General features: G+C 35.1%; 1 protein-coding gene and 1 long non-coding RNA gene across 2 annotated transcripts; one reads left to right on the forward strand and one right to left on the reverse strand.

Moving 5' to 3' along the window:
- Positions 1-6,508: 6,508 nt before the first annotated feature.
- Positions 6,509-7,287, forward strand: LOC124460392 (serine protease grass-like). Its single transcript, XM_047011037.1, has 3 exons — positions 6,509-6,548; positions 6,599-6,786; positions 6,843-7,287. Exons 2-3 carry the CDS (start codon positions 6,780-6,782, stop codon positions 7,223-7,225), a joined length of 390 nt encoding a protein of 129 aa, XP_046866993.1. The 5' UTR covers positions 6,509-6,548; positions 6,599-6,779; the 3' UTR covers positions 7,226-7,287.
- A 5,233-nt stretch (positions 7,288-12,520) lies between these two features.
- LOC124460416 lies at positions 12,521-15,242 on the reverse strand. Its single transcript, XR_006954328.1, has 3 exons — positions 14,859-15,242; positions 14,487-14,792; positions 12,521-14,425 (listed from the first exon to the last, which is right to left on the reverse strand). It is a non-coding gene; the product is annotated as an uncharacterized LOC124460416 (long non-coding RNA).
- Between the last annotated feature and the right edge of the window lie 3,311 nt (positions 15,243-18,553).

Genomic DNA, 18,553 nt, shown 5'->3' on the forward strand with positions numbered 1-18,553 from the left:
TAATAATAATAATACAAATAAAAAGAGAAAAAACGGCTAAGGCTTATCTCACAAAACTTACGGTACATTATCTTAGTACAATGACAAATTTAATGATAGAGACGGAAACGAACAATATGTTCAATAAAATAAATTAAAAATCGCATCAAGTCAAAATTTAAAGAAAGAAGACCGAATGTCACAAAAACTTTGCCGCCACTGTATATACTGTTGACTAGCCGAATATTCTGTACCTTCTATTGATTCAAGTCTAAATTTGGTTTTTTTAACATACATACATTTATATATAAGTAAAAAGTTACAACGATTACTATTTATTAATCAAGTTAGATTGCTCATCTAAAACCAAATCGAAAAGAGTACCAAATGTGCGACTTTAATAACGTTTTATTCCATTTCTCCAGATTGTTCTCTTTTTTAAAGTGATTTCTCTGGGATCAGTTTTAGAGGGGGGACTGGCGCTTATAACGCTTGTGTGGATTATAAATCCCACTGGGCACAATAAACTGCTTTATTCGCAAAAGTTTTGTGCATGAAAAGGCACAGCACAGAGCCAAAAAAAAAAAAAAAAATAAACCAAAACCAGAAAGAAAAACTGGAAAATTCTGTTGCATACATTTGTTTGTTTGCTGCCATCTTAAAAAACAGAAATTGAAATAAAAAGTTTTAAATAAACATCAACATCAGCATGCAAATGTATAATAATTATGGGAATAAAACAAAAGTTGCCTCAACTATGTATAGGAAGATGTTAGACAAAAAAGTTGCAGCAATGTCGAGAAAAATATTGTACATAATATAGTACTACTTTAATTATTTTTAAAATTTTAAATTTTTATGAACGTATTTCAAAGTGCTGGTATTAAAATTTAATATGGGTTAGAAATGTGTAAGCAATCGTTGATAATTATAAGTATTTTGTAAACTTTGGTTTTCATTTCTTTCCGGGCTAATGTTTTGATTCTCATGATATACATACATTGACAAACTCACAAATTTCAATACGAACAATGTTATGGTAAGCCAATCCTTTTGACGGCTATTTGGAGCCCACACTAAGTAAATGTTAAGGTGAAATTATTAAATGCTTTTTGAGAATGAATAAAATATTTCATGCTAATTTTATTTTGACAGAAGGCAGATTCGTTTATTTAAAATTTATGTTAAAAATGTTATTAATTTGAGTCAAAAATAAAACCATTTAATACGGCTCGAGTTCAATCTATTATTAATTCAGTAACATTAATTTATTTAAAGACGATTAAAATATAAAAAAATAGTTAAGAAAAGCCAAGTAGGATATTTCGCAATTATTTCGTAACCTTGAAACATCTGTGGGACTAAAAATATATACTAAATTAAGACAAACTGTTAAGTAAACATAAATACATTGACATTGTATATAGTTCCCATTTTTGAAAAAACCTTATAAATTCGTCAACCGGCTAGTCCCAGTTTTGAGTCACACAAAAATGTACTTTATTTATGCATGAAGAAACATGAAGAAGTAAAATCAGAAAAAAATCGATGAAAAAATCTCAGCATGGTGTACATTCTTTCTGCTCTTGGTTAATTGAAACCAATTACATGACATTGTCAATCGCTTGACAATGCAATTGTCCTTGAAAAGGATATATTCCCAATCACAAAACAAATACACACCCACACAGAGACAATTGTTGTTCTTTAGCATTTATAAGATACCATTCTTATGGTTTTCACAATTTTAGCATTTGTTTTTTTTCTGTTTTTAGTAACGGACAAAATGGAAACAAAGCCATTTTTGAAGAGCATGAGAAGGAGTTGCATGTGGTTTTACAGAATGAAAGAAATCAGGTAAAATTGTTGTGTCTGTTGTGTACCAAAGTACACAATGAATATGCATGACTTACCATTTGAATAGTGCGGGGAAAAGAGAAGGAAGGACAAAAAATGGAACGGAAACGAAGCCAACTTCAATTTGCGAAAGTGATATGCTTCAGTCGTGACGGCAAGGAAAAAAAACTGAACGAAAAAGCAAATGACATCAATAGAACGAGAAGGTAAATATCTAGCATATCGTGGATGAAACCCAACTTGATGAATAGAAAGAGACAGATAACCATATCTCTGTTTAATTAATGCCAATGGTTTTGAAGCAGATGCAATCGATGACGATGGCAACGTAAAAATTTGCACTCATCTGTTGTGGTAACAGAAAAAATTATTGAAACTCATTGAAAAAATGCACTTTAGGTTTTATCAAAGGAGGGTAAATTCTGAACAATTATGCAAATGTTGTCCAATACTTAAATTGAAAAAATGTAGCATTTGCCAATTATTTTAATTTCTTGAAAATGATACGATTGTAATAATTCTAGAATTCCATGATTGTTGAGTAATCTGGCAATTAGTGAATAACAAATTCTTACAATTCAAAAGCTGTAGCAGATGCAGCTGCACAGAAGCATTGAGAGTCAAAATTTATTGCTCGACATCAGCAACAATGCGCCATGTAGACAAACGCCTGTAAAATATGCAACGGAAATTGTTGCAACATGCATGTGATTATGCTCTTGGTATCCGGTGGAGCTGAAGCTAAACCTGAGGATGGCAAGAAACTTGACACGCCCAGAATTTGTAAGAGGTTTCCCGTCAGCATGTTATGCATATAACCTACATCTACATATGTTTCGATTCACTTTGTTCACTGAGTTTGATTAAAAGCTTGGATGGTATATAAACTTGTAGACATGTTCTGTCATATTTCACAAAATTAACAATCGATTTTGGATTAGTTTTCACGCAAGGATATAAGAAAATGACAAAATGAAAGCTTTCGTTTAATGCAAACTTTAAATACTTTTGAAATTATTTGCACTTGTACAAAGTAAATAAATAAATTTAAAAATAAGAAAGTGTGGCTGCATATTTTTACATTTTATATAATAAAAATAAAAACGACATTATAAATTTTTTTTTTAATTTTAGTGTCTTAAAGTGTCCAAATAAAACCTTTTATAAAATAGTTCGGTACTTTTTGAAATCGTATATAGTAGTATGAAATAGTTTAAAATAGTTACATATGTATTTATTCTCTACGCAATAAGCATAATGTAAAAGTTCATTTGAAAGTTTCCCTCGTTAGGTTAAACTTTATATACAGATTTGAAAGCCATGGGCAAAATTTAAGTTATTTTAGGAACGTTTCCATAAAAGCATTTAACAACGGAAATGTGTTTTTGGATCACAACTTCTTGTTAATCATCATTTCTATAAAATCTGTTGCCCAAAATTCTCTTCCCAATATGCCAAAATCACAGATTGAACCATTCAAAATGACTAATTAAACATAATTAGCAAGTATTAATGAGACTAAGGGACTGAGGCCAAAAACCAGAGTTTGGAACCCTTGGGGCGTAAACGAACAAGCCAAAATGCAAAGTGTAACTGTGACTCACAGTTGGTCAGCTTAGGGGCACACAGAAATCAAAGCAAATCAACAGAACACCAACACACCCACACACACGTACACAGTGGTAGAGAGAGCAAGAGGGAAGATGGGTATGGGAATAGGTAGATTCTCAGTTGGGGAAGCCGCTCAAATAAGTCAACTGCAATGCATAAATTTTGGGTATTGTGTGAAGAAGGTTGCAGAGGGGTTGAGCTCCGATGACCACCTGGTTTGTCCACCCTTTCCCCTAGCATCGGTTCCAGAAACCCAAAGACCAAACATGGCACGTGCTGGTGGCCAAGTGTTTGCGCTACTGACTTTAGCAAATAGCCCAAAGAGATGGGTGATGTTAAGTGGGTATTGGGCAAGGACAAAACATTCCTTGATTGACAATGTGGTTTGGCCTTTCGAATATTCCCTTTGCTTTGTTGCCGTTTAACCTTTGACAAGGCCTCCAGAAACATTTCAATTGTTACACAAAGAATTGGGCCATTAAAATTGATTACCCCAAAAGTTGAAAACATTTTGTTGTTAATGATTTTTTAAGGTAGGTATTCTGCAAATGTTTCATAAATTTTTTTGTGCTAAATTTTAATAGTCATAATTTCCGTTTTTGCTTCTCACAAATTGATTATCAATTACGAAAACTTAAGCAAGTCAAGTCAAATGCTAATCTCTAAATCCCCTTTTACAGTAACGAACGGATATTAATATCATAAACAATTTACACAATTTAATATACACACATACACACTTACTACCAGATTAAGAGGAAGAGAAATGTGTGTGTGTGTGTGAGTTTATTAAATATTCAATTTTCGTTTGCTCGCTTTTTTTGTTGGCCAACCAAAAACTCATAAAAATCGTAAATATATTTTAATCTACACCTTGCCGAAAGGAATGCGAATGAATTTATGACAAACATATTTGCCATCAAATAAATTTTAATATATACATTTTATTACAACTTGAATAAAACGATTTAGTATGTGTATTCAAATGTATAAAGCTGCTGGAAATGTGCAAAATCTATATATGTATGTTCATACGAAGCAAAAGAAGTCAAATAAATGAAAATATGAATATTTTTCGGTTTGTTGATTCAAAATTTTCTTCCAATTGAAAGCCAGACAGGCAGAAAAATATACTAAATCTTTCAAAGAATAATTGTATCTTTTTTATTAAGTTTAAATGTGTTTACTTTTATGTGTATTTACTGACAATTTCGATTAAGTTTACTAAACATAAGTTAGAAAAAAAAAATTCTCATTCACGACAAAATATTGAAAATAAATTTAGTATGGACATCCAGACTTGGCTATATTCTGTTTAATAATTAAGGCACTTGGCCCCGTTTATATTTAGATATATAATAGGTTTTATTTTAGATTATAATTAGGTTTTAGTAACTATAAAAATGATTGAATTAAATGATAAATGTTTCGTCTTTAGGTTTAAAATGAGAGCGTCGTTTCTCATTCGTCTTTACACGTCTCTCGTCTCTCACACTTCTTAGTTCTACTTTCACAAGTCTTTTCTGACTTTAAAACGATGAACTGGGTACTTATATAGCAAAGCAAGCTCATTTTCATGGTATTCAAATCTTCAACAATATTGGTCACTAAGTGTTTGAATCTTTGTGCAGGTGCAATAAAAAAGGATCCTATTAAAATCTTCAAAACTTGCATGTCCATAATGGCTTAAGGATCGTTTTATATAGACGTAGCTTATTTAATAATTAATTTGTGATTGGTATCTTAGTAGCCAATACACTTTTTAATAATTTTAATTTCAACTGGCTCCGTTTGCTCTTGAAATTAGCCTTACAGTTCAATAGTATCGAGTTAAAGATCAAGAAAGGAATGATTAGAAAACCAAGTGTGTTCCATTCAATTATATGTGGCAATTAGTAAAAATCTGGTAAATTTTTGGCCAATCTAGCTCGAGAGGTTTTGCTCAGACAGCTGAATTTATGGGATAGTCGAAGAATATTTGTTTTGCGTGGAATTCAATATTATTATTTTTTTATTCATTTGATTTAAATAACTGACGTTATCAAAAAATAATGTATCTCCTTAATCTCAAAAGAATTAATCAAGAATCAAGAAGTACATACAAATGGAAAATAAACATAAGCGTTTTCTAATTCTTATTATAAAATTCAACGGAAAGCAAAAAAATAATAAATAATTTAAAAAAACAAAATTTGGTGGACTGGATTTATGTTCTCTTGTGTCACGGTCGTCATGCCAATCGCAATTCCATCGAAACCGAAAAAAAATTGGTTTCTGTGTTGATAAGATTAAATTTAATTGAGGAGAGTGAAAGCTAAGAACAGCACTCAAGTTATATACATATGTACATATATGTATATGCAAGTATAATATAGAAACAAAAAAATTTAAAGAAAAGAAGCTTTACTCTGAAGAGACGCTACAAATCTTTGTCAGTTTCTTTTTAAACATTATACGAAATGGTTGTCTTAAAGTTGATGCTCCTTATTTTCGTTGAATTTGCAATAGCTGCACCAAATTTGAAAAAATCAAGTGAGAATATACATACAATACTTAATGCACACTTATTGAAAAGCTCTTAATACTATGTTTAGCTGTAGCTATTTGTATTACTTCTGATAATGATCATGGCAATTGTGTTCCATTGATGTCTTGCCCGAAATTAATGGAAAAATTGGAAAAACTAGATTCAACACAAAAACACGAATTGATGAGAAATGACAGTTGCTACAGACCAACTAGGGTAAGTATAATTAAAATTAAAGTGATCTAATTTAAAACCTATTTTCAATAGGAACATGTTTGCTGCCCCGAAGAGTTCGAGAGCCTAAAGCGATTGAATTTTCCGCAATATTGTGGTGACATTTTCGAGCAGAAAAGTATTTCCGGCCGTGAGATCGTAATACATTCCAGGCCATGGTTGGCATTGCTCATGTATGAAGAATATCCTGGCACATATAAGAATCTTTGTGGCGGCTCGCTTATAACAAAAAGTAAGCAACAATCCATTAACCTTAATTAATGCCTGATTAATCATTTAAAAAATAATTTATAGGATTTATACTGACAGCTGCACATTGTGTTATCGATGATCAAAGGCCGTATGTAATTAACAATGAAAAATGTAATTGATTAATGTATTTTTCCACAGAATTAAACAAATTCGTTTGGGTGAACATCACTTAGATCAATTAAATTATACAAGACGACATAGAACTGAGAAAGGTCATGAAAATTTTGCAGTTAAGGATATCATAGTTCATAATAAGTTTAATATTTCTGGTAATGGTGAAAATGACATAGCTTTAGTACAACTAGACGACAATGTGAAAATGAAAGGTATGGTATACATTTAAGTTAATCTGATCACTCTAATCGAATCTCGAATTTTTTAGAGCACATTATTCCCATCTGTTTGCCAACATCACCGGAACTAAGAAATATGAGCAAAACTATGAATCAATTTTTAATAGCTGGCTGGGGCTTGACCGAGAACAACACATATTCCGTACTACCCTTGGAGATAAACGCATTTCGAACAAATTGCAGCTTGTACGCTCCAAGTAATTCAATATGTGTTTCTGGAGACCGTAACGATACTTGTAATGGAGATTCTGGCAATGCATTGATATACGCTGCCAATTATTATAAGTCACAACGTCTTGTGCAGTTCGGTATCGTGAGTAGAGGTTCTCAGGAATGCAATTCAGGTGTACCATCAATAAATACTAATCTTATCGATTATTTACCATGGATAAATGAGAAACTGGTAATGTAGACATTATAAAAGTGCAGCTGAAACCAAAAAGGTACACAATTAAAATATGAGAATGACTGACATCTTACCTACATTTCGTTTTTTGAGTAAACTGTTACTTAAGTTTTTATACAAAAAAATATTTATATTTCGATCAAATTTAGTATTTTGCTGGATATTAGTAAACAAAATTAAGTGTGCCAATATTTGATTGCATACGGGAGATAATCGAAATTTTTCAAATTACGGGGGCGAAAAGGTACGTGGCAAAATCATACACATACATAATTACATACATTTGGCGACTTTAATATACCACTTCCCCCTATGGGTGTATGGTATAATAATGCTTAAATTGAGATTCATTTGTGTGATGAGGTTATCCATAAAGAGCACAATGGTCAAATGTTATCTCTTTTTATGTTTTTTGTTTCTGGTTTGAGTTCAATCACGGCATAGACATATGTACATGACACTCTCTCTTCCTATGGCATCGCTTTAATCGTGTTTTGAGTAAACAATTTTTCAAGATCAACAATTAACTAAACTAAATAGTGACCCACTTTTAACCGATTAGCTAAAGAAATCGTTTAATTGTTCGACTACTTGTTTTTATTTTTTCAAATTTATAACAATTGCGAATGTAAAGAAATGACTTGGATGGACTTTGCTATTATAATATTAATGGTCAATTTTATTTTAATTATTTTGGGTAAGTAAAAAAATAAAATTTCAATCTGTTTTGTAAACTTTTTCAGTTTTTTAATGAAAAGTAAAACTTGAGGAAGCTAGTTTTTGGCTGCGTAGGAGATCATATAACGTTGTGTTGCGTACCAAAATAAAATTTTAAATTTCTTAAATTTCCTTGAAAAAGTTTCGTTTTTCAAATATTTCTGTAGGTGTCGACTCGGCCTTTTACGCTAATGATTAACGTTGATTAACGTTACTTTAAATTAAATCTATAAATTACCATTTGGATTGGTCAATTTTCAACTGATATATGGCAAAATATTGTATGACAATTCCCCAGCTTAATATTAACATATTGACTTGTTTTATTATCATTCCTTATCGACACTTACGATCAACAATATTATTATTTTCAATTTATATTTATTTCTTCTATCTTTTTTTGCCTCTACTCCGGCCCATAAGAAACATAATCTGTGATATAATTTCCAATTTTATGGTTGTCTTTTGGTTATTATTATTATTGGTTGTCGTGTGATAAAAAATTTTCACATTGATATGTTTTTATTGGAACGAAAGCGTAAACAAATAAACAAAGACACACAGAGAGAGAGAGAGAGAGAGAGAGAGACAAAAGATGAGACAGGCCCTCAAAGAGCAATTTTAATATAAAATGCCGAAAAAAAAATAGAATTCCTATGTGTTGGAGAGAATTTATACGCCTGAATAGACCCATAGAATAGCAGAGAACAATAGGTTGTCCATGTGTGAGAGTGTGTCATGTGTGTGTGTGTGTGTGTTTGTGTTCATGTACATGTATGTGTAATTTGACAAAAACCAAACAAAACGCCATAAACCATAAATTCTTTTGGCCAAAGCTCTAAACACACTGCCAAGGCGTCGTTGTCATTGTCTTTACCTCCCAGCATGAGCCGCAAGCCAGTCAGTTGGGCAATAAAACCAACAGAACCAAAACCAAAAAAAAGAAGGAGAAACCAAGAAAAGAATTCATCGTCATAAAATATTATCGAAAGTATGTAGAGGGCCATAAATACATAAATCGCCATCAACTAAACTAAACTAAACCGAGCCAACTACTATTTAGGCTAAATCAACCCAAAGCAAAATAGATTAATTTAGTTGCCTACTTTTTGGGGCCATTTTGATGGCCATGCTAAATTATGATTTGATTTCATGCTTTAAATGATTGCCCAAAAACAATGGCAAAAAGTCACAAATTTTCCAGCAAAGCCAGTCAAAGATTTTTATTATGATTATTCACAATTTTCCAAATTGGTTTTTTTCTTTTTAAATTTATAAGAGAGATTTTTCTCATGCCATAATAAAATGTCGGCAACATCAAAGCTTTCACTTTTTATGTGGCAAATGGAAAAAAAGAATGGAAACTTTGCATTTTGTTGAAGTCTTTCAGTGGCGAAAAAGAGTCAGCTAAATGGCTAAATTTTATTATGCAGTTAATTTGCAGTGCTATTTAACTGTTGACAGTTGGCAAAACAAAGAGAAAAAAACTATAATAAAAACCGTTCAGAATGTTCGAACATCGACATATTGGATACTCTTCATCACTAATAAAGTAAGTAAATATAAATTCCATTTTTAATTATTTGTTATCATGGTTACTTTAGATTATTGTCTATGAATCTATATAAATAACCGAATGTAATTTTGGCAATGCAAATCTTTACTAATATTATATACCCCTTAATACCTTAAGACTACAAGGTATTAAAAGAGACGAATAGAAAACGAAAAACTAAAGATGGGGGAAAAAAAATACCACAGCAAGTGAAATTTCCATTTTGTTTGCCTATAAAAGTTTGTGACCCTAGAGGGATAGATGGATAGACAAGGCCAAAAGGAAGGCGGCAGGAAGGAAGGAAAGAATTGCCAAACTATTTTACTGGTATTTGCATCAAACATATGCAGACAGGATAAGCGCAGGATGACGGCTTGATGCATGTGAGTGTGTATGTGCGTATGTCTTTTTCAAATGGCAGCAAACTGGAATGGACTGTCGAGGCAGCGGAGTATGTGGTAATGTTTATGTGAAGGTAGAAAGCAAGTGCTGCCTCCTGCATCGGTTATTAAATTCGCTTTTGTGTGGCTTATTCTCTCTTTCAGTGGGCCTGGGGGACGAGTGTGTGGAAAATTCATTTAGGGCTTTGCCAGTCTCTGAAACATCTCACTTCATAGTTATTTGTGGTGCAAGTTAGCTTAACTTAGTTTTTGTGGGCTAAAACTTTAGTTCTTTAAAACTTCAATTCCCCCCCTGCAGCTTAACTGGAGAGTTTCTGCAAATGTGATTAGAATCAAGCTAAAAATTTGTAACTTAAAATGAAAGTAAAAAGTTGATACATATTTTTTGTTCTTAACTCGATTTTAAAGTCCAAAATATTTCACATTATGGGCAATATATGAAAAATCACTTAGGTGAGGCAGGACTAACTGCTTAAACTAAAGTATTGCATTATAAGTTTTAGATATTATATTTCATGTTAAGTGAGAACTGAGCCGTATCATTATCTAGCTGAGACTAACGGGGCCAAGTCAGTGGCTTTTGACTTTGCTCAGAAAATAACGAATTTTCATGTTTTGACAGTCCCATAAAAATAAAATTTTTTCAGTGTAGTTTGCTAACATGCTTCTCTACTCTACTCCACTCCATCATTTCTAAGTTGAGTCCTTACAAACAGTGACAAAGTCTCATAAACATCCTCCCTACTACTACTATATACATCCACCTTTTGCCTCCTCATCACTTGTCATCATTTTCCACTTTTCAACACGCCCGTACAATTCAATTATTGGACATTCAAATGATATAAAACTGGTGAGGCATTTTTAGTGCTTAACAGCACCAGCACCAACCCCAGAACACGCCCACTTTAACGCCCCAAACCATGCTCTGGCCATGCATGACCATTAGACAAGCAAGTGAAATGAGATTTGAGGGATTGCCAAGGGATGCATGAAAGGTAGAACAACAAACACGTGTGGCCAACAAAACAACAACAGGTGCAAAAGGTAGGAACAACAACAACAACGGCAACCCCCATGGAATTGACAACGACCTGACAACGGCAAAACACACTGCCCGATTGTTGTTGCCAATGGCAACCCTTAGCGAAAAAGGACAACAAATAGTTGGTTAGTTTTTCTTGTTATTATTTTTCCTGCTTTTCCCTAATCATTTTAGTTCGCTTGAAACTGAAAGTTTCTGCAGTCGTTAGACATGAGTCAACGCAGTAAATTCATTATCAATACTTCTGGTAAGTTCTCTATGCAATAATCGAATGAAAAATTCTTATCTCAATTTGTGTGTGCTATGTACCAGTGGATTATTTTGGTGGCCGCATTCCTGGCACGGAATTGGATGAGCAAACGGCAACTATATTGGAATTTCTGGAGCGAGATGAGCATACGATTATCTCGGCTGTGCATAATAAAAGCGATGGCAAAATCAAATTTCAACATCGTATACCTAACGACGAAGTCTGTTTGCTATTCTACAAGGTGCCGCAGGTTGGCATTGGCCAAGGAGCTGCAACTGGTGCAACCGGAGCCGGTATAAGTCCAACATCCGCAGAAGCAAACGCAGATGCCGAGCCACTGTTGGGCATATTAACACTGGAGGGTGGCCTGGTTAAATCCATTTACAATTCCGTTTCACGTGTATTTTCTCCACAAGCAGCGGCTCGTGTAAGTCTACCTTATATCTCTGTATATCTTATATATATATATATATATATGGATAATTCTTGCTACTTCTCATCTTAAATTGCTTTACTGTTTGCTTTCTTTTTTTTCTGCTCATAATTCAATTTGTTTCTCTTCTGGCAAATTCCATTTTGTCAATTATATTATATTCCCTTTTACCTCTCTCTACGTCTCTCTTGTTCATAGTTTTAATACTCTTTTCCTTCCCCCACTTTGATTGCAGCGCCATGAATACACTCCTGAACTAAGTGGCCTTCTAGAGAATTTACATGTCTCATTGGGTTCTAGTCTAGGTTTGCCTCAAAGTGGTAAGTTGAATATTTTTGTAAATATATTCCGGAATTTTGAATACCCATTCTCTTTCATTCAGGCATTACTAGTCTAAAGCAGGAGATCAAATATTGGAAACAAAAACTGGGACAAAAATCTAGTTCGCGCTTAGATCGCGAAACGGCTCAAGTCTTTATCGGTGTCTTGGAGAAAATTGATCAAAAAATTAGGTAAGTTATTCAAAATTGAAAAAAAAAACAGCAAAATCGAAATATATGTAGATGGTTTATAAGGGATATAACTTCATATTAAAGATGCTAAGATAAAATGTGTTTCGATATTTTTAAAAAAAAGTTTGCCTCAAAGTTAACTTGAAATAACTTGAATATTTTGCAATATTGCGAACAAATATAATTTTTTAAATAGAGGAGTCATAATCTCTTTTTACACATTTTATACTACATATGTACATATTTCAATATTTTTTAAGGAAAACATTTAGATAGACATAAAATAAGTTATTTATAAAATTTAATATAAGCTGTTGAGGATTAAAATTTGTTAAGAAATTTCTTGAAAATATTTTCAAAACTATTTTAAAAACCATTGCAGCACCATTGATGGCGGGACTGTCAATAGTCATGGCACAACCATTGAAGAGTTCCTCGATCATGCCCATAATAATCTAGATGAACTGTGGCGTTTGCCCTACAATTATCCCCAGCAACGTATGGCCGATCTATTGGACATTATAGCGAAACGTCTGCTTGAGGCTTGTCTAACTCAACTCATGGCGGAAGACATTTGGAGCCTGAATTCGTATCATGTGAATAATTTGATGAGCCAATGTATCGACACTGTGGATGCCTGGATACAATTGTGTGATTCATTGACACGACTCTTTTGGCCCAATTATGTAAAACATCCGTGGGTAGGGGATCCTCATGTACCCAAACGTGGGCAACAGTTTAAAGAACGTCTCAGTGAAATACGAAATATTAAGCAATTGTATAAACAGATAGCCACACTTTTAAATGACTCAGAGCTGCAGGAGATGTTTCAGGAGCAGGCACCATTTACGGATTTCAACATCTTCGACACCACCAGTCTGGGTCAGGCCAAGTGGCAAAAAGCCCTGCAACATTTCGAGCAGGTGTTGCAACCAATTGATGAACGCATTGCATCGGCATTGAAAACCCAGTTACATCAACATTTGAGTAATCCTCGACAGGTTATCTATATATTCTCCAAATACGAGACTCTGATACAACGTCCTGCTGTCCTCGAACTTTTGACCATAGAAAGGGAGCAATTCCTGCAGTCACTGCATTTATTGCTGCAAGATTTGCGTAAAGCTATGACGGATACGAATATGGAACCCGATACTGGTCACTTGTCAGTGATCTGCAACGAATGCCGTTGGCTCAAAGTGGTCCAATATCAAATTCAGGAAATTGAAAAGGTTAGCCATTTGATAAGCGGACGGGAAGGTTTCGACAAGATTAACAAGGCAGTCCAAGAAATCAAAGAGGAAACTGAATCCTTGTTGCGTACTAATTTTGAAATCTGGTCGGGTCAGTGCTCGACCGCCGTAAAGAGCGGTGAACTGAAACTACGGGACGACCAGGCTGTAGTAAAATTCGAGAAGGAAGGCAGGCAACTGATGCGTGTCACTTTCAATCCCAAATTGGTTACCTTCTGTCAGGATGTGCGCGAATTCGAGAATCTTGGCTACAATGTTCCCTTGGAGTTACGTGCTGCCGCCACTCATGCGGCCAAGTATATGTGCTATGCCCGTCGCTTACAGCAAATAGCCACATTTCACAATACCATCGGAGATCGCATGATTCCCTGCCAGCGGCCTATTATGCTAAAGAATGCCTTGGAACTGCAGCGTCTAGTGCAAAGTGAAACTGTCGCCTGGCAGGAAGAGACCTCTGTCCAGCGTTATGTCAATACCTTACAAGCAGCCGTGTCGAAACTATCCTCGGATAATACCCTATTAGTTGGCTATCATGAACAGGCCAAGAGAACGGTAAGTCTTACTTCAATAACAGGTTACATATCCTTTATAATCCCATACCAATATGATTAACATTTCCAATAATGATTAAATTCCCCCAGATCATGAAACTAATGTCCACTGATTTGTTTACACAAAATCAAATCTGGAAGGATGAGCTCAGACATTTGCGCGATCTTTTAATGACTCTAGAGCGTCAGGGTTATACCAATTTGGATGCCTTTAAATTGCATTGGGATCATCAGTTGTATAAAGTGCTTGAATATCAATATATACTTGGTTTACTTGATATGAATAACAAATTACCGGATATACACATAAAATTAGTATTACGAAACCGGGAACTATGCTATAGTCCCGCCGAAGAGGAGATACGTGATATATACTACAGTCAATTGAGGCGTTTTATCGATAGACCATCGAATTTTCATGGTCTCTCCGAGCAGAGTGGAAATCTCTTCAAGACTATGGTGAGATTGAATCGCCAACATTTCGGTCCTCTGTATAGACGAGCAAATGAACTATTCGATAAATTGGAGGAGTTTAAAAAGATTTGGCTACCTTGGATTGCCTTGGGTTGTGTGGATGTGGAACAACTGTGTGGCATACACCTGAATCAGGCTGAAGATTGGGATAGAAATTTTCGTTCTTGCAAACACTTTAGTCAACAATTAGCCAAATTGCAACAATCTGAAGAATCAATCGATTGCATAGTGATCAATGTGCTGCCCCTAAGGAGTGACATTGAGTTCATCAGTCGACGCTATTGGGAGGCTTTGGCTAATAGTCTAAGAGCCTCAATTCTAACGGATGTAGACGCTATACAGGAATTTCTACAAAATGCTCTGAAATTTCTCAAGAACGTTCCTATGGACGATGAGGGAAGCATTAGTCAATCTTCAATGAAATATGACAAGATAATGGGTGACTTACCCACTATAGCAGAGACTTTGGAGAGAGTCAAGGCAAAGGATTCATGTTTGGCTGGTTGGTGCAAGGAACGGGTTACAGCTTTGGCCAGCATCTTGCAACAATGGGAGCAACTGCATCCGCTATTGGAGAATCATGCCGTCATACTGCAACGTCAAGTGGATTTGATTAAGAATCAAGCACAAACTCAAATGCATAATCTACAAAATGAGGCTGAAAAGTTCCTCTTGAGATGGGAGTCAACCATAGCCGAATTGGAGGCCAATGAGGATGCTTCCTTAGAGATTTTCAAAGAACGTCGCTTACATTGGCAGAATTTAATCGAGAAGAAACGGCAGTTTTTGGATGAATGTGGGAAATTCAATATGGATTTCCCAATCGATGTGTTAAAACATTTCGATGAGATTGATAACAAAATCGAAGAACAATCTAAGCAATGGCAAATCTATGATCTGTTTCTCAGGGAACTTGAGCCCATTCTACAAGAGGAATGGACCATCTTTCGTCGTCGTCCATATGTTTTAAATGAGTTCATCAGCAAATGGGAGGTTTCTGTCAATAGTTCCATAGACTTACCCTCGAAACGCATAAGGCAACAAGTGGAGAGACTTCAATTGGCTTTGCCCATACTGCAATTACTGCAATCGGATGCTCTGAGTGAGCGACACTGGGCTAGGATATTTCAATTACTGCATCAGCCAACTAAACCCTTTTATGCCATTATCCTAAAGGATATTCTAGGCAACATAGATGTTTTGCAATCGGCTGGTCAGGAAATTGGCAATATTGTCCGACAGGCTGGCTCCGAACAAATTGTTCGACAAGCTCTCATTGAACTGGATCAATGGTCAGTCACAGCTCAATTTAAATTGATCAAACGCTCTTCGAATATTTCTCTTATCAAGGACTATCAAGAAGTTCTAAACAAAATTGGCGATAATCAATCTTTATTGCAATCTGCCAAAAATTCAGCTGCCTTTGATAGTTTTTCCGATCAGGCAGAGCTCTGGGAGAATCGCCTCAACCAGTTGGACACACTTCTGACTAGCCTAAGTCATTCTCAGAGGCGGTAAGAAGAAATTTTAAAAGGGATCTTCAAAAGAAATTTTAATATTATTATTTTTCAGTTGGGTCTATTTGGAGCCCGTTTTTGGTTCAGGAACTTTGCAACAGGAACAAGCTCTATTTAAACGCATCGATAAGGATTTTCGTTTTGTCATGAGAGAAATCGAAATAGATTCTCGGGTTACTTCGCTGCTAAAGATTAACAATATCATGACCATAGTCAATTCTTTGGAAACCCAATTGGCCAGATGTCAACAGAATCTAATGAGCTATATAACGGTGAGAAATTTAACTGTCTAACGAAGCTTATATTATCTCATCAAGATGTTGTGTTGTTACTTTTTCTAATCCTTTTTTTTAGGACAAACGCAATTCATTTCCTCGCTTCTATTTTCTTGGCGATGATGATCTTTTGGAGTTATTGGGTCAGGCCAGCAAAGATGCGGACATCATTCAGCGTCACATACGGAAACTTTTTCCTGGCTGTCATAGCCTGAAAATCAGACAAAACGAGAACAAGGACTTTTACAGCATCTTGGCAATGAACAGCTCGGATGGAGATGAGCTTAAACTAAGCCAACCAGTTGACATGACAGGTGACATTGAGGTGAGATTGGATGGCTTGGAATCCAGATAGAATTCTTTACTCTTTATGATTTCTCCAGCGATGGCTCAATCAGCTGGTGAGCTGCGTGAAGGACACCCTACGTAGCCAGATCCATGAGTGTTACACAAACACCAATGGCTCGAGCTCAAATCTCAGCGAATCTCTACTCCAGCGATATGTTAGTCAAGTGGTAGCCACATCGCGGGCTTTGCACTTTACGCGACAAGTGGAACAGGCCATTAAATCGATGTCACTGGATAAATTGCATCAGCAGCTGCAGGCGGAAATATCCCATCTATCTGAGCTGAAGCAACATGCAAAAGGTCAAACTTTGATGGACCTAAAGCTTAGGGCACTGCTTCTCGATTTGGTGCACTACAAGGGAGTTGTGGAGGAGCTGCAAGCGAACAATGTGATGCATCCAACTGACTGGCACTGGCTGAGTCAGCTGAGATACTACCTAGGCCGTGGAACAGGCAAAGGTGTTGCTGCTGCTGGAGATCATCAGGTTTATGTTCACATGGTTTATGCAGAATTTGAGTATGCCTACGAATATCTGGGTCAGGTCAACAAATTGGTCCACACAAGGTTGACCCACAAGTGTTATCTTATACTCACCCAGGCCATGCACATGGGTCTTGGCGGTAATCCTTTCGGGCCAGCTGGCACTGGCAAAACGGAATGCGTCAAGGCTTTGGGCTCAATGCTGGGACGGCTTGTGTTGGTTTTCAATTGCGATGAGGTAAGATGAGTGATGCGACAGTGTGGAATGGAAGAGCCAAATGCGATTTATCATTATGTCCGGGAATTGTTTTGTTCTTTCGCACAGAATGTGGACACCGAATCGATGAGTTTAATCCTAACCGGCTTGGCACGTTGCGGCGCCTGGGGATGTTTCGATGAGTTCAATAGGCTAAAGGAGGCCACCCTCTCATCCATCTCCATGCTTATACAGCCCATACAAAGTGCCTTGAAGGATAAGACTGAATGGGTACAAATTGGCGAACGAAAGGTGAGTGCGACAAATTGAAAAAAGATAAATACCGTAGGTTTTTAATACTGCGAAGCTTGTGTACCCTACACAATAGTCATTTATCCAAAATCTGTACCATGATTTAAGTTTTTAACGTTTATTTATGAAGAGAAATGTATCGAAAATTCGTGTTTTTGTTTGTTATATATATGTATTTTAAACTCTGAAATCAGTATTTGGTTAAACATTTTAAAATTATGGTCTGATTCTTGGAGGTGGATGTAAACAACAAAACGTTCTCTTTTACCCTATGACTATGACAATTTTGAATGCTTTAGAACTTTTTGGACATTATACTAAGAAGTTTAGGAAAAATACTCATGAATCATAAATACACTATGCAAAGCTATCATTAAAACACAATGATTATTTAATAAAAATTCGTGACAAGTATCTCTATTCTTGTTATATTAGTAGAAATATTTTATATGAGGAAATAGTTGGAAATGAGTTTTCCATTTGATCCATAAGACTTACTCTTCTTTCGTTTAAGATGTTCAAGAAGTTCAGGAAAAATACTCATGAATCATAAATACACTATGCAAAGCTGTCATTAAAACACAATGATTATTTAATAAAAATTCGTGACAAGTATCTCTATTCTTGTTATATTAGTAGAAATATTTTATATGAGGAAATAGTTGGAAATGAGTTTTCCATTTGATCCATAAGACTTACTCTTCTTTCGTTTAAGATACAGTGGTATATAGTCATACTATATCATCATTCCTATTGCAAGAGTCTAAAACGTTCAAATCGCTTAGAACTAATATTGATCTCGATCGTATAATAACAGGTTTATAAGTCAAAGTAGTCAGTGTCGGACAGGATTAAATTAAATTTAGACGTTACTAAACAAAGTATTCTAATTACTCCTATTTTCAGAATGCTATAATTTTGTACATTTTTGGAGTATTTGATAAATTGCAACAAATTCTCCAAAAGTAAATTTTTCCAAATAACTTTCATTATGATTCCGAGAGATAATATTTT

This window comes from Drosophila willistoni (assembly GCF_018902025.1).
Source record: "Drosophila willistoni isolate 14030-0811.24 chromosome 2R unlocalized genomic scaffold, UCI_dwil_1.1 Seg200, whole genome shotgun sequence".
NCBI lineage: Eukaryota > Metazoa > Arthropoda > Insecta > Diptera > Drosophilidae > Drosophila > Drosophila willistoni.